Source organism: Leptosomus discolor, chromosome 4 (genome assembly GCF_034619465.1).
Source record: "Leptosomus discolor isolate bLepDis1 chromosome 4, bLepDis1.hap2, whole genome shotgun sequence".
Classification (NCBI taxonomy): Eukaryota; Metazoa; Chordata; class Aves; order Leptosomiformes; family Leptosomidae; genus Leptosomus; species Leptosomus discolor.
This window is the reverse complement of record NC_141394.1, coordinates 6,422,263-6,443,976: the sequence shown is the minus strand read 5'-3', so window position 1 is coordinate 6,443,976 and position 21,714 is coordinate 6,422,263. Positions and strand designations below refer to the sequence as shown.

The following is a 21,714-nucleotide window of genomic DNA, read 5'->3' as shown; positions in this document are numbered from 1 at the left end:
TGTTCTTAACACTGTTTATATTGTTTCCACAACACAATTATTATCTATCTGTGAGAACTTGAACACTCTCCCTTAAATTTCCGATTTCAAGCAAGAGTTCCTTATACATTCCACTAGAGCTAAAGAAAGGCATTTACCGAGATGGCTGAGCAAAAACCACAATAATCATCTGATACAGCATAATGCTAATGCAACAGGAATAAGACTGGTCATCAATTTTTCCTTAACACTATAAGGCAGCCGTAAATCTGCTATCCGCAGCACAAGGGAGGATGCACTAACTTCACTGACCAGTAGTAGCACTATATAGCTAAAAGAGAAACTACATCCCTTCTCACCTGAATTTGCAGGCACTTCTAACTTTACAAGAAAAAAAGAGAAGTCTCTGTTTTAGTTTTATTTCTATTTCTATCTATCCTATGCTCAAAGGTGACATCTTACTAAGGTTTAATAAAGTTTGGTTTAGCTGCTTTTGGATTACTCAAGTGCTTTATAACACATCACCACCCCAATTCTGTCCCTGCATGAATGAACATGGGCTGCCCAGTTGAAGGGAGTAGCTTCACTTACAAGGTCTTTTCTCATTCCTAACTGTGAAGAAAGAGGAGAAATAGTGGACTTCTAATAGGAAAAAAAATAGTTACTCCTGCTAAAGGTTCACTCCCTTTACCATTTAACTCTTCTCTTTTTCCTTAAAATAACACAGAAACGTAACACCAAAAGTTACACTACCAAGATGTTACTACTCAACTTCCATATACAAGTCAGGAAAATCTGTTTCCTTGTGTTTAAGCGATAACCGAGTCTCTCACACAGACAAGTACACAAGTACAGCCTAGCATCAGGTTCATAAAACGTAAACATAGTCATACGTTCATAAAATGTAAGTTTCTGCTATAGTCACACACAGTTACACAAAAGATCAATTAACACAGTTTTCTCAATTAGTATAAACTAAGCAAGAATACATTTTCACTGACAGTTAACAATTGTGAAACATCACCTACAAATGGCAAAGTCGTGTAAAATCACATTACTTAGGCAAAAAGGGAGACAAATTGTGATTGCAGTAGTATCACATGATGACTGCTGTTTCAATAGACCACAGATTGTCTCATTTCGCTGTTCTCTCATGAATGGAGACTCATCCCCATAAACATGTCAGAGCTCCCAACTGACCGTGGCACAGGGTGCAAAGCTCCTGCCCTCGCAGCTCACGCTGTATTAACTGGCATCCTGAAAAAGACACCCATCCACACTGTGAACTCTGCTGGGTCCTACCAGACAGACTGCTTTCCATGGACTATTTGCCTACTACACGACAGTTACCCATTTTTCTACTGAATAATTAACAGTGCTACATCTTTCTTGATGATAATGGTTCTGGCTTATAAAAGTTATGCTTATTATGCGAAAGTTATGCTTACTGCATATATTATTCTTGCTTATAGAAGTTATGCTTATTGCCAGATAAGACTAATGATATGACGGATTAAGTTTTATTCTGTCAAATTTAAGGATTGACTACAGGCTACATTACTCACAAATGGTGTTACAAGAACTGAAAACCAGTATGTGCATTGTTAATGTCTGATTCAGGCTTTGAATCTTACGCTAGGAAAACTTGTCAGATTTCCCTCTCCAGGTCTTTACTTACTTACGTATTAGCAAATAAAATTTATCCCAGTCTAGATGACTGCTTTACAGAATTAAACACACAATCATTATCCACATTGTAACCGTGGGACTCAATTGTCAAACAATCTTCTACCTCTAGGGTGTTGTGTGAATAGCAAAAACCAGGCTCTGTGGTCTCAGTCATCGACGTACACCTCTGCTCCCTCCTGAGAAGATACAAATGAAGCCACCAGATCACTCACCTCTTCCCTGTCCCTTGAACAAGGCGACCAGAACTCCCCATGTGAAGCACCCACGTTTGAAAAGCCCTGTTACACACTGTGCAAGTTGCCCTTTCATTAACGTGCAGCTACTCTTCAGGGGAACACCAGCACAAAGGCACCAATAGACCTACAGCGGGGTTCTTTATGTATTTTTCGCCATAATACAGGGACTCTGCTTCCTTGATCAACAAAGAGCTTCAAGTAACTTACAACCTAACTCAGCTGGTTTTACTAGCTGTATCATCTTAAATGATAGTGCTCTCTCTCAATAAAAAAAAAATTAATGGTTACACAGACATCTTTGTAACATCAAAAATATCAGCCTGTATTCTGCATGTCACTGGTACCGTAGCGGACACCGGTACACAGCAGACAATTGATGACTGGAATCGTAGAACTGGGTCTAACGAGCCGTTTCGGAGGACCCTGGCACACAACAACAGTTGGATCTCAGCCTGCCCAACTCTGCATATTCTGTTCTTGGTCATAACATTAAAGACTATCCTTGTGAGTTTGTCTAGAATTTTTACAAGGAACATAGCAGTTCGAGAGGGGCAGGGAACTACTAGAGAGAGTCCACCGGAGGGCTACTAAGATGATTAGAAGACTGGAGCATCTCTCCTATGAGGAAAGGCTGAGAGACCTCAGTGTGTTTAGCCTGGAGAAGAGAAGACAGACAGGGGACCTTACCAACGCTTATAAATATCTAAGGAGTGAGTGTCAGGAGGATGGGCCAGGCTCTTTTCAGTGGTGCCCAGTGACCGGACAAGAGGCAACGGGCACAAACTGGAGCACAGGAAGTTCTGCCTCAACATGAGGAAAAACTTTACATTAAGGGTGACAGAGCCGTGGAACAGGCTGCCCAGGGAGGTTGTGGGGTCTCCTTCCCTGGAGATATTCAAAACCTGCCTGGATGCAGCCCTGTGTGATGTGCTCTGGGTGAACCTGCTTTAGCAGGAGGGTTGGACTAGATGACCTCCAGAGGTCCCTTCCAACCCCTGCCATTGTGTGATAGCCAAGAGTGAATCCTATGAACAAGAAAAATCTTCAGCTGATTTCACCCGCAAGATTTTTAACAATTCCAAAGAAAATTTATACTGAGCAATCCCATGCAGTCAAACAAAACATATGGATCTCTTTTCTATTATGAGAGATCCACATTCCTGTAAGCACCAGTTTATGACTATGCAGAACTGCATAACTAGTTCATATGCATTATACAAAACCATAGATTTGAGTATTACGTATTAAATGGCCATTTTGAGACCATGTATATAGTCAGTTTGCATAGGTAACTGCAGGAACTGTACATGTAAATCAAGCACACAATTGCACTAACGATTATGGATCTGTGCCCTGTCCTTTTAAAAGTTGGACTTAAACGTAGATCAAGCTTGAACACTCTTTGTTAGTTCAGCTGAGATAACACTATGTAAATTTACTTGGAACAGTGACAGATTCCGCTTTTAGATGCACGTCTACATCTTCCGTTGGTTTCAGTAGGAGCTTTTGGCAGAATTGGGAACAGGGATTTAGCCTATATAAAGCAGGACTATGATCTTTTTGATCCTTGTTACGATGGATCAAATTCTGACTTGATATCAGCTAGTGCAATTTCCACTGGGAGAATTGAGCTGGCTTACACAGGACAGTATTTAGCTGAAAGCTGGTATACAGAGACTATCATGTGACTTTTTAGCTACCTTGTCCTGGTTTTTTCTATGGTTACTCCAAAGGAAAGTTCCATCAGCTGTTCTGACTGCTAGAAATTCTCCCATCACTGTGCAGTAACAGTTTTAAAGTTCTCAGGGAGGAAGGTGACTATCAATTAACTTTAGCAACCAACAAGCAGCCGCAGTGGCCAGGGTCTGCTAAAAATAGAAGAACAATAAAACATAAAAACCGTGAATATTTGTGTTGCAAAGTATTTTGTGGTGCTACTGGGACTGGAAAACATGTTTCTCCAACTATGGTAATGAACACTTTTTTACACGAAGACAAGATACAGTTCCAGACTGAGCTTCCGTAGCCAGTCTATCAGGTACAAAGCAGTACACGTCAAGAGATCTCCAACCATTCATAAAGACAGACACCCATAGAACACCACTCCATAACTTTTTCTCACTTCACACGTTTTCTTCTTTTCAGCAAAAGTAAGGAATCAAACCAGCAGATCTGATACACTTTGAAAACACTTTCTGATCAGGCATGTTGGTTATAAAAGCCCTTGTATACATCAAAATCAGTGAAGAAGCCCAGAATGAAATAGAATTCTGGTTTTGCATCTTAGATACAGAACTTCATCAAAAAATGCTGCTTTCTTTCTAATTATCTCTACTACATATAAAACACCTCTAAAAACCTGACAGGAGAGACTCTAACCAGCTGCTTTAAAAAGACTGAATTTTGGTGTGGTAGCAGCAGGTATGGAAGAGTGAAGGGTTTTTTTTTACGATTTGGTAGCACTCTTAACATTAAAGATTTCGGGGTTTTTTATCTGAGTCATCTGAAATCCTGCTGTCAATCCCTGGATGGGAAGCAGGATCACCAAGGAAGGTAAGAGAAATACTGTAGTTCCTGCCCTGGTCCCAGAGATGATATACCTCTATACCGGCCACTAAAACGATGTCTTGCTGCTTGGATAGCCAGGCACTAATCATCTCTGCTGGTTTCCAGATCTAAAGAGGAGCCACCAGCACGGCCAGACAAGCCAGCCTTGCTCTACCAGGATTAGAAAATGCAATAAAGAACCTAAAGGGAGGAAGATAGAGAGAAAAAAAAAAAAGTAAAGAAAATTAGGCGAGCACTTAGGAGGGAGACAAGAAAAAGAGGGAGACAAGAAAAAGAGGGAGACAAGAAAAAGAGGGAGACAAGAAAAAGAGGGAGACAAGAAAAAGAGGGAGACAAGAAAAAGAGGGAGACAAGAAAAAGAGGGAGACAAGAAAAAGAGGGAGACAAGAAAAAGAGGGAGACAAGAAAAAGAGGGAGACAAGAAAAAGAGGGAGACAAGAAAAAGAGGGAGACAAGAAAAAGAGGGAGCTGAATAGAAGAAAATAGGGAAGAAGACAAGTGGATGCAAAGAACAAACAGGGGTAACAGTCTCAAGAAGAAAATATAAAATAGATGAAGAGGAGAAAAGCAGCAACGGGAGCTTGGAACAAGGATTTCACAAAGGAGTAAAAAGTAAGGAAGCTTGAGGATGAAAATAGTATAGTGAAAGGGTCTTTAGGGCTCCAGTTTCGCCCCTTATTTTTACTCATTTTCAGTACATATTTTTGGCTACATGTCTTGTATCTTCCAGGAAAAATGAGGGTTCACTGGTTTCTTTGAATCCTTTCTCCTTACTTCTGAAGGGAAAATAAAAAAAAATAAAAATCAGTGTAATTAATAACTTCTTTTTTAAATATTCATGGGGAACTGACTGTCATGAATGAATGTCCTAAGCCACTTTACTACATTTCTAATACACTTGTGCAAACCCCGGTTTGGACATGACCATCAGAACTTGTTACTGTAAATCATAAGTGTTAGAGGTAGACTGGACTTTGCATACTTTTTTATCTGCTTGAGGGTAGGGAGGCTCTACAGAGGGACTTGGACAGGTTGGATCAATGGGCCAAAGCCAACTGTATGAGCTTCAAGCCACAACAGCCCCATGCAGAGCTACAGGCCTGGGGAGGAGTGGCTGGGAAGCTGCCCGGCAGAGAAGGACCTAAGGGTGCTGATTGACAAGCGGCTGAATATGAGTCAGCGGTGTGCCCAGGTGGCCAAAAAAGCCAATGGCATCCTGGCTTGTATCAGGAATAGTGTGGCCAGCAGGAGCAGGGAGGTGATCGTCCCCCCTGTACTCGGCACTGGTGAGGCCACACCTGGAGTCCTGTGTCCAGTTTTGGGCATCTCAAGACAAGAAAGACATTGAGGTGCTGGAGAGAGTGCAGAGAAGGGCAACAGAGCTGGTGAAAGGCCTGGAGAGTAAGTCTGATGAGGAGAGGCTGAGGGAACTGGGGCTACTTAGTCTTAAGAACAGGAGGCTGAGGGGAGACCTTACTGCTCTCTACAACTACCTGAGAGGACATCGTAGAGAGGTGGGTGCTGATCTCACAGGTAATTAATGATAAAACAAGAGGGAACAGACTCAAGCTGCACCAGGGCAGGTTTAGGCTAGACATTAGGAAATTTTCACTGAAAGGGTTGTCAGCAAATAGGCTGCCCAGGGAAGTGGCTGAGTCACCATCTCTTAATGTGTCTAAGGGTCGTTTGGATGTGGTGCTTGACGATATGGTTTAGGGTGTACTTGGTAGAGCAGGGTCGATGGTTGGACTCGATCTCAAAGGTCTTTCCCAGCCTGAATGATTCTATACGCAAAAGATGTAGGGTTCAATTTATCAAACATTACTAGGAAGCTTTGCCTTCAGGTGTTTTTAAACAGGTCCATCCTATATTCTTTCTCTGTGGGAAAACCTCCTAGAAAAGTATTTTCGGTACGAGCGCTCCACATCCAGGAAGGGCTCTGCTGCGAGTGTACACAGGAAATGCTACAGGCCTTAATGTACCACAGATACTAAGAACAATCATGAATATCACTAAAAGTCCCTTTAAACAGACTTGCCCATTTTTTGTGGGAAATGAACTATTTTTTTTTACACTGAAACAATTCTGCTCAGTGTTATGCTATAGATTGAATTTGATTGGAATACTTCAGCATTTCCAGTGATGATCCTAAAGGAGAACGCATCAGAAGTCCATCCCTCATTCAATAACAAAGCACATAGTTATGAGCAGAACACGTTCAGATAACATACCTATAGGAAAGAAAGCACTGAACAGACAGCTGCAAACTGGACTTACATCAGATGTGGCAAGCTCTCGCAATGGGCTTCTGTAAGACACAGAAGTGCTGCTTGCTTTCTCCTTGATCTACCTCCACAGCTCTTAGTGTGGCATCTCGTACTACATCCATGCCACGAGCAGCCCCATCGTACCTGCCCACAGCCCCAGTGGAATAGAGTCTTCTCATCAGCTGTGCAACTACAGCTCTTCCTGGACTTGGCTTAATGGTGATACTAAAAAACTCCTTGCTGCTTCTTTTTCCTTCTCCCTCCCTCCCTTTTCCACTACGCCTTCTCCCCAGGAAGGGCAGCCAAGCATCAATGCCAGAGGAAAACAAGCAACTCTCCTACCAGGCTTGGTAGAAACAGACAGAACACCCTGAAACACTTAAGAATCAGAAGGAAAAGAGATAGATGTGAGGTCAATGAGGAGAATAATTATTTCACTAGAATGTTCTGACGTCGATGAGAAGCCGGAATGCTCATCTTAGCGAGGAGCCAGGAACAACTTCTACTGTAGGTGCCAAAACTGAATTATCTTATACACCTGGCAAGGACAGCAGCCATGTAAGTGCTATCCAAACATACTGAAATCTGTGAAAATAGTGTATTTCTTGGGTTCTTAGGCATCCCAAAATATGGGCAAAAGAGGGCAAAAGAGGGCAAAAGAGGGCAAAAGAGGGCAAAAGAGGGCAAAAGAGGGCAAAAGAGGGCAAAAGAGGGCAAAAGAGGGCAAAAGAGGGCAAAAGAGGGCAAAAGAGGGCAAAAGAGGGCAAAAGAGGGCAAAAGAGGGCAAAAGAGGGCAAAAGAGGGCAAAAGAGGGCAAAAGAGGGCAAAAGAGGGCAAAAGAGGGCAAAAGAGGGCAAAAGAGGGCAAAAGAGGGCAAAAGAGGGCAAAAGAGGGCAAAAGAGGGCAAAAGAGGGCAAAAGAGGGCAAAAGAGGGCAAAAGAGGGCAAAAGAGGGCAAAAGAGGGCAAAAGAGGGCAAAAAAATGAAAAACAGAATATTTTATTCTGTGACAATTTAACATGTTAAACACTGAAGTAATTTTTTTAAGTTCTGGTTTGAAATGAGAAGTCCAACCAAAAAACTTTTCCTCCTCCAAAATTTCAAGCTATTTTTTTTCTGATGAAATTTGTATTCTTGGTATTTGTTCCTATGATAGAGGAGCTTCCCATGAATTTATATTTTTACTGTAATTCTTCTCTCCAGTTCTAATCATCTACATCCACCCCTCAGAAAAACATGATACAGCTTGCCTTAATTTAGCTTTTGGTGGCAAAGATTGTGTTTTGGATTCCTAGGGCATTGTGTAACACTTAAATTGAGTCTTTAAGTCCCCTGGTGTTTCTCAATACAGGTACAATAACAAAACTTGTATGTGGTGTCACAAAGAAAAAGACAGGTGTTAGGTAGACTTTCTAAGGTGCCAACCCAGAAGAAAAGTTCTAAGGAACTGTAGGAGAAAAAAAAAAAAAAAAAAAAAAGGAAAAAAAATAAAGTTTATATCGACAACTACCAAAGCATTATTCTGAAAACCCATAACTCTCCATCTTGGGCACATGATTCTGGAGACCCTGTGGCTCTCCGGTTGCTTGCCTAGTTGAAAAGGAATCAACAAGAAACAGGTCTGAGTTATACACATCAGAGATTTAACCTTCTCTAAATGAGGCACAGGACTGTAATTCATTGTGTGACGCACACAGCCAACGCACCTTGTGCATATGACAGAATTCTCCAATTCTTCAATTTCATGTTCACAAGGAGCTTTCCCAGGTCAGTACTTTTTTCAGCAGAGCAAAAAAGAAAAAGCTGACACTTTTCCTCTACTCTTGAATAAATGCATTGAGGAAGTACTCAATCCATTTGCCAAATTACACAGTACGCAGCATGGTATGAGGGGGATCCTTCAGCAAAGGAAGGAGAGGAAAGGTTTAAGCTGTCTTTTACACTTTATTAGTGCGTGGTATAATACATGAATCCTTCCCAGCACTGAAACCTTGTATTTTAACTCACTCAGCTGCATCTGGAGCTATTCTCAGAGTCTAAAACTGTTTTCCTCTTCTGGCAAAGTTCACTTTACTAATTTCCGCCTATGGTTCTCCAGGCTGTTGTATATTTCTTCCGAGTACCCCATAGCATTAGAATGATTGCTGTTGTTTGAAAAGGTTAACACATCTTTTGCCTCTCTCCGATCATGTACGAAGATACTAAACGAACAAGTGGTATCCAACACTGACCCTGCAGAACCCCATTAAATTTTTTACTAAAACTAGGTACAATGCTGTTAGTATCATCACTCATTGAGAACAACCTGTCATTCCCCAAGCTCAGCTTTTCTTATTACACGCAGTTTACTGAGGTTTGATTTATTTTTTTTTTTTGCGGCGTTTGGTTGCAGGGGGAGGGGTGTGGGCAAGAGGGAAGGTGGGTGTTACTGGACTTTTCAAGGTATTCAACTGAACTGCAAAATCATTTTTAAAAAAGCACTGGGCAACAGTTAACCAAGTCATTAATTGTCTGATGGAGAAGCTGAAATACATAGAAAAGTCGGGGCACTGACATACTAAACCAGATACAGCTCAAACCCAGAAACAGGACCTACATCTGTAATCTGTCTAACAGCTGGTTTTGAACAAGTGACATTTCCAACAGATGCGTAAAAAAACCCAGGCCCTTTCTGTATTATCATCAGTTTGGAGACATCATTCAAAATTAATACAAATAAAAAAGAGGGAATAAAGTCAATGCCGCAGTATGCTCAAGAAAAGAGTAACATTTCTGCTTTCTGCACTTACACTACTCAATATTTGTAAATAAAAATGATCTTTGTCTGCTACAGCAACCAAAATTATTTTCCATCTGCTGCAAGGTTATCGGAATACACGCTGTCCCTTTTTCCAATCTTTGTACACAGTAGGTGCAAAAGCAATTTCATTTCATTAAAAATTATTTTTCAAAGGCTTATGTATCGAAAACTCAACATCAAGAACAAAAGAGACAATAGATATCATGACAGCATTTGCAATTGGGAAAGTAAAGACATAGAAAACAATTTCAAGCATCTAAGGACATCGTGAAGCAGCAGCAACGCTAAAACAGTAACAAAGACAGAGAGAAACACCAAAATATCATTACCTTGAATTCTTTTTCAATGTTGGCCAACTTGGCAAGTTCATTGCTGAGTTCTAGAGCAGTGAGTACTGGATCTTCACTGGAGAGGGACAGGTATGCCGGACTAGCCAGTCCTTTGTATGCGTTTATTCTCGACCTAGAATGACTGAAAGAATCATGCTTTTGCTTCTCTGTACAGTCATTACATTTGCAGAAATAATCATGAGGTCTTTCTATCCTTGCTCCTTTCATCAGCAGCATGTGCACGACTTCGTATTTTTGGCAGTGGGCAGCTAAAATTATGGGAGTGATATCTGGAGAAAAGCGGGTACCGTCTTCGTCATAGGAATAAAAATCGTCATCCTGGAGCTCCTGCTCACAAGGGCTCAGAGTCAGTCGCTTATTTACTGAAAACCCAGGATGATTCAAAATTGCTTCCACTATCCTAATGTAGCCCTTGCTGATTGCGAGCAGCAGGGCATCTCCAATCCGTGCCAAGTTCTCTTTTTTTAACAGAAGTTCTGTCACTTCCAAATGTTCATTCCCTACAGCAAGCTGCAAGGCGTTTTGGCCCATGTAGTCAACACAGTTGACATTCAGTGTTTTTGACTCCTCCAGCATTTTGCGCACCACAGGTATGTTCCCATACTCTGCTGCATCTAGAAAGCGCTCTTCTTCAGCTGTCAGACTGGTACCCCTGTTGTTGAACATGAATGCTGGGCCTCTAATGGCCTGTCGCCTTCCCTTTTCCCTCATCATAGTCATACGTCTCAGAGATGGACTTTCTTCAATGTACCTAATGAGAAAACAAACAGGTAACAGAATTTCACTATGTTGGTTATTTTGTAGCTTCCACTTCTCCTGTGGCTACAAAAATAATGACTTATTTTGTCCCTTGTCATTTGCCCATCTGTTGAGAAGAAGTACTACTTATTGCGATCTTTCTGCCTTCATGGTTGCTTGTCTGCAATCTAAAGGCACTTGCAGGTTCAATGCCACGGGCCATTTCTATTTCGTTAGCATGGTCAGGACTTCGGTTTTTTTCTTTGTGCAAGATATCACTGCTCTTCAGAAATCCCTCCCAACTCACTTCAGTATATATAAAAAATGAAGCACGTCTACTATACTGCCTTTAGTAATTAATACTATCCACCCCAGACATTTAAGCTGATGGTTTAAGGCAGGCAATATTTATGCTTACCGTATTGTAGTTCACATAAATGAAAGGTGAAAACAAGTTTTCTTCCTGAAGTTTTGCCAAGCAATACACAGTGAAGCCTGATCTCATGCCTTCTAGTGTTACTACTAGAAACGTTACCCAAATTCAGAAGATTCTACTCAGGAATCATTGTGGTCAAAGCACAAGTCTTTGAAAAACAACAGTTCATACGTGTTCAACAGACTTTCTGGGTGGTAGTAACTAAACTGCTCACAGATTCCAGGCACTGCATGTGATGCAGTGTACTGGGATCAGTTCTCACTCCAGTTGGACTCCTGTAATGCTGTGGGTTATGTTGGGCCTGTTTCTATTACGCATCTACCATTCCAGGAGCTGAACGGAAGAAGCTATCTAATGTCACTACATGAGTATATATGTATTTTTAAAAGCCCTCATGCATTCTTGTAATATGAACAAGAAAAATGGGAAGGTCAAAGAGCTACTGAATGAAAATGAAAACTGGGATCACAGGCTGTACTGGGAAGAGGAAACCTGGGCGTAGGAAAGTCAGATTGTTTAGAAAAGGGAACTGAGAACTGGAGAGGCTGTGAACTCCCCTCAAAAACCGGTTGCAAAAGCAGAAAGAGGGAGGAAAGAGAAGGGGAACAGGAGAAAAGAAGGGGTGAGCAAGGTAATTCAAAAACCACAGGAACTGTAAATACGAACCAGTGAAGATACTGGCTAAGAGCAGCGGGGAGCAAACAGGAATTGGCTGAAAGAACAGACAGATCAGATGCTGAGCTAAATCTAGCTAGGTAAGGAAACAAGAGAGGGGAGAGGAGGTTCAGAGAAGCAAGACTAGGAGTTGCAAAGAAAACAGACCAACGACAAGAGGTTGAGGAGCCGATGCTACCTAGCTGGAGAAAACACCAACAGGAAACAAGTGCCTGGCAAGGTCTGAAACAGCAGCGTAGATGGAATCAGGCTAAAGTGGCCACAGCTGGGGAAGAACAGAAGCATCAATGCCTGCCAGGGGAAGAACAGAAGCATTCATGCCTGCCAGAGCAGAGGCCAAAGGCCTGAAAAGGTACTCGGGATACCATAACCTTCCTCCACTACCATCTGCAAATAAATGTGAAACCCATCAGCAATCTCCCTTTCCTTTCTAGTCCAGCTCAATACTGAGAAAGACAGCCTCCAGCTTCTATCAGTTAATCCATTAGCTCACGGGATAGAGATCACTTGAGCTGATTTGATGGGCACAGAAACACCACTACAGCTGATAAACAATATAGCAGTTAATAGAGGGTGTGCTTTGAATACATATAACACTATATATATGCTACATAGAGACAAACAGGCCTTATAAATTTCAAATTTGGTCCTTAAGTCCAATGTGCCTCTGTTCCTCATCTATAGAAAAAGAACAGTTGGCTCCCATTTTACAGGAACATTGTGAAAATTATTTTATTCACTTGGCAAAAAACTCAGATTGAGTAAAAGTTCAGACAGAAAAACTGAAGAGGAAATTAATCCTTCTACCCTCAGTGCAAAAGCCAGTAATGCGCATTAGGAGAGATGAGGGCCCATGTAAGGAATGCTGAGAGCAAAAGAAGACATTAAACAGTCATTTTTTAGCAAACCCTACCAGTCTGTGAAAGGACAGAACCAAGGGAAAAATGCCTCACACACCTTTGGTGCACACAAAGACCACGCGTTTATGTGAACACAGCGGAACCTGCATGGGCAGCTCAAAAGCTGCACATCCTCATTGCTGCAGGGTCAAACCCAGAACCAGAGAAACACCCTCTTAAATGCAAATGGGTTTTTTTGTGTGTGTGATCTTTCAGCAATGACCTTAGCTATATTACTACTGCACAAAATGTGCCTGTTGACATCCCTGGATTTCCCCGTACACAGCAATGTCAGCCCTAATGGTTTTCCTTGGGCATAACTAATTCCATTCAGATTATAAGACTACATCTGGCTTTATGGCTATCTGCATCAGTTGTAATCAATTCAGCAAAACATAAAGTCTTAATCACTTTATCACAGCTACAATATCATAAAAGCTAGTCCATGCTCTGAACATTTCAGTTAAGACAAACGGGCAGTTTCACTGCAGACAAGGTGAAGAGACTGTAATACTCATTACCAAGGGCAGGTAATTACCATTACCAAGGGATGAAGCATTTGATCTTACATTTTCACGTCATTGGTATTTCTGGGCTACCAGGAATGACCTGGGTGGCACTACAGTATAAGCAATGCTAAACGATACTCACTTTTTGAAATATGTGCCAAACCTTCTTTGCCAAACATGACAGGATCCGTTTTACCTATTTTCACTTCTGTACCACTTTCTTTAAGCCTATGAAAAAGGCTGCATAACAGAAAGGATTTGTGACTCTGTTAAATGCACTGATTTAATGTCTTAAAGCTCAGGCATATTTCACATTTGGGAGTAGTCAGATATAAAGATTTGAGCCCAGAGCGCACGTGGTGAACTGCCACAGTATGCTGCTACCTTATTCCCCAACAGAATCAGAAGTAAACCAAGAAATACTGTCTTTTCATAGTTACCTTTTAAACAACACCTTATTGTCTGCTATGCTGTTATGTTTCTATTCTTCCTCCACATCTAAAAACATACAGCTATGGAAATGTAGTTGTTTACTGTAATGTTATGAAAGAAAAAAGAGTGGGTATTAAAAAAGTAAAAAAGACAGAACAAATTGACTTATGCTGACTTCTTGATTTAAGAAGACTCTAAACTGCCACCCTGAATCTCATTCATCTTTTATGAAATAAATAACAATACATTTCCCCCTATATGTTCAGTTCAATTTTTCAGAATATTTTGAAATATGACATTTATCTTCTGTTTTATCTCTCTATTTCAAAACCCACTGTCTGACTGAGGTGACTCATCTGACTTCTATAAGAAGAGGTATAGCCTTCCAAAGGTGTTGCATTAGGTATCTTCCCAATAAGGAAGGCATCCTTAGCTATAAATCTTGTGACAGAAGTGATACATTTGAAGTGATTGCAGTATCTTCTCAAAATAAAGATGAAAGTTGCTTGATACTTTAATGACTAAAATATCGTCAAGACATCCCAAAAAAATAAAAAGCAAAAAGTCTTGTACAGCACCACACAGCCAGAAGGCTGTTAGGATTCATCCACACCTCTCTCCTCTCTTCTTCCCCTCTTCCCTCAGCAAGTTCAAAGACCTTGAAGCGAGAGCAGCTCTGGCCAGAATAATGTATGTAAGAAGCATCAGGTACAAGGTCTCCTATTGCATTTCCTGCTCTCCTGTTCTTACATCTAATATTTTTAAGCTATTCCAAAGCATGAAGAAAACGGTTAAAATTCTAGTTTTAACTCTTTAACAGTTTTCAACACATTTTATATGTAATATTTGGCAACTGAAATAATCAAAACAACAAAATCTCAAGTTGCATCTCTAAATATCATTGGACTGTCTCAAAAATATGATTAAAATACAACTAGGCGTGCATTAATTATTTGTGTTCTAATTCACATTCTCAACCTTGTCTCTGTAAGGAACTGACAACTTACATTAAAAGAGGGAAGGAGAGATGGAAATCATGATGCTCCTCTTCCCAACTGTTCCCAACAGTTGAAAGAACACAAAAAATTAAAAATCTGTAGAACGAGTGGCAAAAAATCCACAAGAACCCCAAGCAAGAAAAATGCCCAATTACTTTATGTTAATTCTTCAGCACAGATAACCACGACGTCAAGTAAGTGCTAGTCCTAGTACACAGGTGGCATAGTTACACTGCATGGTATGCAGCAGGAAGGTGAGAGGACAGAATTCAGTCCCCTTTTGCTGAGCCTCTCTATTTTTTCCACAACTATTTTTCACATTTCACAGCAGAAAAATGGCCAAGGGGTCTGTAAAGCCTCAAGGCTCTGTGTGCTGCTCAGCCCAAATAAGAAGGATGGAACTGGAGAAGAGCAATCACGTTAACTGAAGTACACCAGTTCCACCACATCTGGATACATTTTTCCTTGGCCCTAAGCATGCACCAGTTCGGCAGCTGTTTCGAGGAACCGAAGAGCTTCACTGACAAGAAGAAAGAACTTCACAAACTGTACACCAACCTTCAGAATCATTCATTCAGTGTAAAACAATGATGGTCTCAAGTGAACAGTTTTATTTCCTAACTATACCACTACCATTAGCCATTTGCCAGCTTAAGTCTAGTTTACAGCTTCCCACTGAGGCAAACTCTCAGTAACATCAGTGACAGCCATAAATGAACAGAACTCACTACAAGATGATTAACAATTAACCAAGTTGTGACGGGACCCTAAGTAAGCTCCTTGTTGAATAATATGAAAGCAGGACACCTCCATTTCAGCTTTGCAGCAGAACTCTCACATTAGTGAGGCCACAGCTCCTAAAGGAGTACACCAGCTTTTCAAGACCTTTACCTAATGATAAGCATCACAAGCTTTCTGAGAGACCAACGTCATGCACATACTGAACAACTGTTGCTTACATACCAGGAAACGTCGTAAGACACAAAACGCTATCCTACCTTAAAACATACTTATGTTTACCCTAAATATTGTCATCTAAAATGCGTGAACTTCATATATGCCATAAAAAATATTGTTAAAAAAATTTCCACTAACAGGCGATGGCCACTTGTCTCTTGTGTTTTGTGCTCATCACATTTACTATGACCTTACATTGTATCATGCTGTAGCCCGGACAGAGTTACTCCTACGTACAAGGCTAGAAAATTGAGCAGCACAGCAACTGCAAAGGACTGGAGTTAGCATGACGACTCCTCTGCTTCTGCCGTGGATTGTTTCAGTTACAGATTCCTACTCTGTTAGCCTAACTATCCCTTTCCACGTTCAAACTTTCAGAATTGTAGCAGAAGGACAGCAATGAGGGACAAACAGTTGACCTCAGAATTCCTTGTGTTCTGCTGTGCGTTATCTCATCAACAGCAATTCAAAAGATTTATAATCTTGTTTATAAATCTATTTTTTAACACTGCGAACTCCATAAGCAATTTTAAAAGAAAAAGAGAGAAGTTGGAGAATCACAGGTTTCATTCTGGGCCTTCCCAGATCCAGAGAGTAATTTTCTAACATTTGTACTTAAAAACAGGATGTTACTCTCCCTGAACTGTTAAATGCAATAAAAGATGGCATGGACAATTTACAAGCCGTTTACCCCACTGCTAAACTGCAGTACAACATTAGTGATCTTGATTCTGTTCTAGCCCTGAAAAGGAAATGCAGTCCAGTGATTACAGACAGATCAGATAAGTACACCACGGAAGCAGCAACGCGCACGCACATTTAAAAGCAACACCAGAGTCAGCTGCATAGGAGATGCGGATTGTGCCTCTTGTTCTGCCAAAAGTAACCTCCGAGGTCCCAGTTTTAACGTTAAAGAACGATAATTGCCTTGCTCACAAAAGTAAGTGCTCAGACACGCACATGCATATTAGCAGCATTTTAGCTCAGACTCCTGAGATCTCTTAAACTAAGCGGTCTCAAATGTTTGCTTTATTACCATCACTCTAAAAGCTTCTGTGCAGGGCCACAGGCAGTGTTAGAGGGGCAATCCCCTCGCTGCCTCTCCCAAATGAAGGCTTTGTCATGCTTCCAAGCTCTGCTACAGCCATATGCCAGAAGAGGCTGCTGGTAAACCTGTTTCTTCACCAGTAAAAATAGTGTCACATTCACATATCTTTGCATGGAAGCTTGTGCATGCTCCACTCAATTTGGGAATCCCTGCACCAAATCTGAAGTGTACGAAATGAGAGCTTCCTTCTGCCTTCTGTGAACTACTGCCTGGGCTTTCCAGAAGAGGGAGGCTCATTCAGCTGTACAGCAGAACATAAATCAGGACAGCTGCAAGATCAGACTCAAGTCTATACTCTCCCACTGGTCTGAAATGACACAATCCATCATCCAAAATGCCCTCATGTCAGCTCACAGTAGTTCTAGCTCCAAACTGGAAAGAATTAGTCAAAAGATGAAACAAAACACAATGAGGTATCAGGAGGAGGTGTACTCACTTGGTTTGTTCCTTCCCCTCCCGCCCCACAAACTATGCAGAGCTCTTTCCTACCATGACTCTTCACTAACTCCTCAACAGAAAATACCAACTATCTGAACTCCTGTGGGAAAAAAAGAACCATATTTTGATGACCAGCCTGCATCTATGCACACACAGAAAAAGGCAAACGTCTCACCAGGAAAGAGCCCAGTTAACAGGACTGCAGCAACAAAGAATCTTAAAGCTCCTTTTACATTCAGTCCTTTATTTGTGTTTTATCATTCCACTCAGGAAACTAAGCTACAGTTTTCAGAGAGGCTCAGGAAATCAGGCATCCGATGCCTACCACGTTTAATTTACAAGTTTTGTCCACGTTTTTCCCACTGGGACATATAGTACCTTGTGAAACAAGTATTACATCCAGTCTGCAGTCTTAGTGGGAATCTGAGGTTAATTACTTTTTTCCAGCAATATTTGGCACAGGAGGGAGCCAGGTACCTTGCATAGGTTACAGCTTCCAGAACCAAGACATTTCAAATACCAAGTAAGTGCATCTTCTTGCACAAACTACTTCACATCTTCCTGCCTTTCCCCTTGCACTGTTTGTCAGTACGGAATATTTAGACTACAAATTCTTGTGGTCAAGGATTCTCATGCTCACTGTGTGCACATTAAAGCCTTACATGTGTCAATCTGAGCGCGTTATGAGCAAACTGATACTCGTATTTATTTCATTAACATACACTATGATTTTAGGCATTAGCACCAAACACAAAACGTTATTCCAGAAGAAGAATCCCACTGCTGTGCCAAGGATGACCATGGGCACATAACAGGGAAATGTTAGTTGTGGGTCTTTTGCCTCTATGCCCTTTCAGTTCAATTCACTCCTATTACATTGATTAATGTCAGCTCTTTTGTCAGTCCACCGGGCAGCGGCTTGCAACCACTGCCATCATAGACTCCCAGGACAGGATCACGGGAATTATATACCACCCACAGACAGAGCTCACTCCAGGTTCAAATGCCTCTAGCTGTGCCAGTTGAACTCCAGTTTTACTCCCTGGTGGCATAATACCCATTTCTTAGAGAACGGAATATGCCAGCAGTTCTAGGAGGACACTAACCTAAAAGAGAGCCAGAAGTTTTGGGCTCACAGCTTACAATTCAGCTGAGCTAGCTTCAGCTGTGTAAAAATAAAGTGTCCAAGTCTAAACTAATCCTCTAGGCTCTTTCTACGGCGAATGGAGAAAGGCAGGCACCTCAGGAAAGAAGATAAATGACTAGGCTGCCTTGCCCACTGCTATTTCCCCTCTCATCCCATCAACTACAGAGGGAGCCTAGCCAAACAACTAAACCACAACTAACTTTCAGACAGCTACAGACGTGCGGAAGACTCCTTCACTTGAAAGTCTGGATTGCTAGGTACAGGGTATTTGTGAAGAATTTCTGCACTGGGATGGTAAAAAAACATTTTTATTTGTGGTTATCCCATTCTAAGCACTATTCCAATTATTTCTGTACTTTACAGTTGTCTCTAGAGTGATTTTAATTAAGGCTTCTTCTATAAATGCTGAATACGTTATTTTAAAACTCAAAACAAAGTGTTTGTCATCTGGTAATTAAAATATTTAATGAAGAACTAAATATGGTCCTGAAAGTACAAAATACTCAACCAACCCTCAGAGGTAAGTCTATCTAAACTGCAGCATGTTATAAAAATAAGTGAATAATTCATGGACAACCTACATTTTGTAAGTCAGAGAAGAGAAAGTTAACATCCCTATTAGGAAAATTGAATTTCTTTCTCTTGCAGTAAGTCTAGTTATGGTCAGTATTTTTTATACACATATGTATACAGGATAGCATCTTAAAAAATAAGAAACTGAAATTTCGAAGACAACATCAAACAGGATAGGATGCATCTCAAGAACTGAGGCTTTTCTGCACAGGTGTCCCAGATTTCTGTGGGAAGTCTGGTTTTATCACAGCCTAGGTTTTAAAAAAAATATAAAAGGGATGCATTAGCACTGCTAGTACAAAAGGGCGCAACGCATTCCCTAAAACTTAGCTGAGCCGATAAATTAGGTTTTCTCGGCAGTTATGTTAGTAGCTAGGGAAAAAATAAAAGAAAGAAAGAGACGAAATTTCTATGCCCCAGCACACCTGCCTGCCTTCTGCTACCTGCTGTCCCTGCCTCGCTCGGAAAGAGCACAGCCGAGGGGTCCCGGAGGAGGGAGCGGGAGGTGCCGAGGGCAGGTAACCACCGGGCTGTCCCCTCAAGGCACTTTCTCCGAAGTCTCCGCACCTCAGCCGCTGCCAAACCAACCCCGTCTCCCGCTCGCTGCGCCGGTTCGCGCCCGCTCGGTGCCAGGCCGGGCGGGCTGCGCTCCCGCCGCGGGGCCCGGGGGGGCGACGGGACGGCGCTTCCCGCGGCCGAGCGCCACAACTTGCCGGGGATACGGCAGCCGGACCCCCCGCGGCTGCTGCGGGGAAGTTGCCGGCCAGCACCCTCTTAACACCCCCTCTACCACCACACACACACACACACACACACACACACCTCGGGCTCGACTTACATGGTGCTGGCAAAAGGGGGGGGCGGGTAGTAGCCGTAGGGCTCCCGGAGGGTTTTAACGGCTCTCTGAGGCGGCGGAGGGGGCTCCGGCCCCCCATTGACGCCTCTCCAGCCGCGGCGCCGGCGCTGCTGCTCCTCTTCCTCGGCCCCCTCCTCCTCCTCCTCCTGCTGCTGTGGGGGGAAGGTCACTCTCCCCTGCTCCTTGCTCTTCCTGCTCTTGCTCGACATGGTCGGGGTCCCCTCAGGCGGTGACGGCGGTGTTGGCAGCGGCTGTTCCCGCTCCCGGCCGGCCTCGTCCGGCAGCGTGCGTAGCGGGGAAGGAGGCAGGAGGAGGAGGAGGAAAGCCCTGCCCGGCGGGGGACAGAGCACCTGGAGAGGACAAAACCCTCACCATAAAACCACTGCCGCCCCTCCGCCCTTTCCTTCTGCCGCCCGTCAGGAAGCGGGAGGCGGGAAATGCCGAGGAGGCGAGTAAGAGACAGGGCTCCCGGCGGCAGCGGCGGCTCTGCCCTTCTCCTCTCCCTGTCATCATCCCTCACTAGGACAGCATCGTTACTGAGGCAGAGGGGGCGAGCCGCGCCGGAGAGGAGCAGCCGCCTACCGCAGCGGGCGCTCCGGAGAGGAGGGGACGCCTCTCCCCGCCACCTCAGCCCGCCCAACAGCCGCCTCGGCCCCGGCGGGAGGGGGTGGGTGGGGGGTGCGCGGGCTGAGGGGGAGGCGCTGCCGCCGCCCCAGGGCCGTTACAAGTGTCCCTCAAGGGCCGCCGCTGAGGGAAAACCTTCTGCCGACGCGCCTGGTCTGCAGGTACTGGTGTCGCGGCGGCGGTAGGGAGCCCTCAGGAGGTCCCCGCCGGCGTACGGTGCCTGCAAAGCCGGTACCGAGCCCTTCCCGGCGGTGTCCGCCGCGGTACGAGCTCCGAGGGCAGCCGGGGCCAGGTAGTCACGGCGTGAGGCGGTGTGGCCCCCCCCCCCCCAGTTTTCGCTCCGGTGGCCCAAGCCCAGAAGCGGCGCGCAGCCCGCGGGAGGCCGGGTCGTTGTTTCGGGAAGTAGTCAGCCTGACGCTGCAAACAGTTGGAAGTTAAAATTTTCATAATAAATCTTTCTGACTGGCTTACCGATGGTGAAAGCGAGCCGAGACTCCCAAAGTGTTCCAGACGTCTCTGCCTTAGACTTGGCTGGTTTGATTCTGCACGATGTCGAACTGAAAAGCAGTGGGAGGATGGGTGTTAAGACGCCCGTGGCATGTAATCAAAGCTAATTACACTCTATAAGATACCAGTCACAAAGATTCTTGCTGTACAGAGAGCATTACCGCTTTCCTTGTTACGAGATTGTCGGTGCATTATGCCATAGGGAAAATTATTCGATGACAAAACTGCAGCCCCATTAAAATGGAGGCAGAGCGTGTGTGGCTTTACACGCAGAGTATGCAGAACAGTAGGTACACAGAGAATATGTGTGTCCATTTATATACACCAAAAAGCTATTCCTTTGTCTGCGTACTGCTGAGATGCCCTTTTGCTTTAAACTTTTTTGAAGCATTATGTGGCTGTCAGTATAAAGTTGCATGAATCTGTATTCAGAAACGCAGGTCCTACTGAAATAGAAATTCATCGAAGTTTTCCGATTACTTCAGAAAAAGTGGACTTTAAACCCACGTGTGACTGCTCAGATGGAATCCTCACTGCTGAGCGTCGTTAAGTAGTCCCAGTATAAAACACTCATTACCTCACACTGTACACTGTTTTCAATATTGGCTATGGGTTTTGCCTTTGTTGTTTTCCATACGTACAAAAGGCACAGGAAAAGCCAACTGAGAGTTTCCCAGAGATAAATTACTCAGCTACCGCTTGGAAGCAAGAATTGGGGTTTGTTTTGGTCAGTTTAAATAGTTTGCATCTTGAACTATTTAGGGAAGTAGGTGGGGTTTTCTGTCTTTCATCACCTGCAAAACCACATTGAGCTTCAGTGAAATTAGACACATGGTAGAGCAAATTTTGCTGTCTAAGAAACTAATATATTGTGTAGCTGCTGTAACTTTGGAGTACTTGGGATTATTCATTTAGGACAGTCTAGGAGT

The 21,714-nt window shown here is 43.1% G+C and overlaps 1 protein-coding gene across 1 annotated transcript in view; it reads right to left on the bottom strand.

Moving 5' to 3' along the window:
- Positions 1-19,863, bottom strand: part of TRPC3 (transient receptor potential cation channel subfamily C member 3) — a 46,299-nt gene extending 26,436 nt beyond the window's left edge. Inside the window, exons 1-2 of the mRNA XM_086463740.1 lie at positions 19,637-19,863; positions 9,868-10,639 (exon numbers count right to left, since the gene is read on the bottom strand). Of these exons, the coding sequence (XP_086319866.1) occupies positions 9,868-10,639; positions 19,637-19,863 (999 nt within the window). The remainder of the gene's footprint in view (positions 1-9,867; positions 10,640-19,636) is intronic.
- Between the last annotated feature and the right edge of the window lie 1,851 nt (positions 19,864-21,714).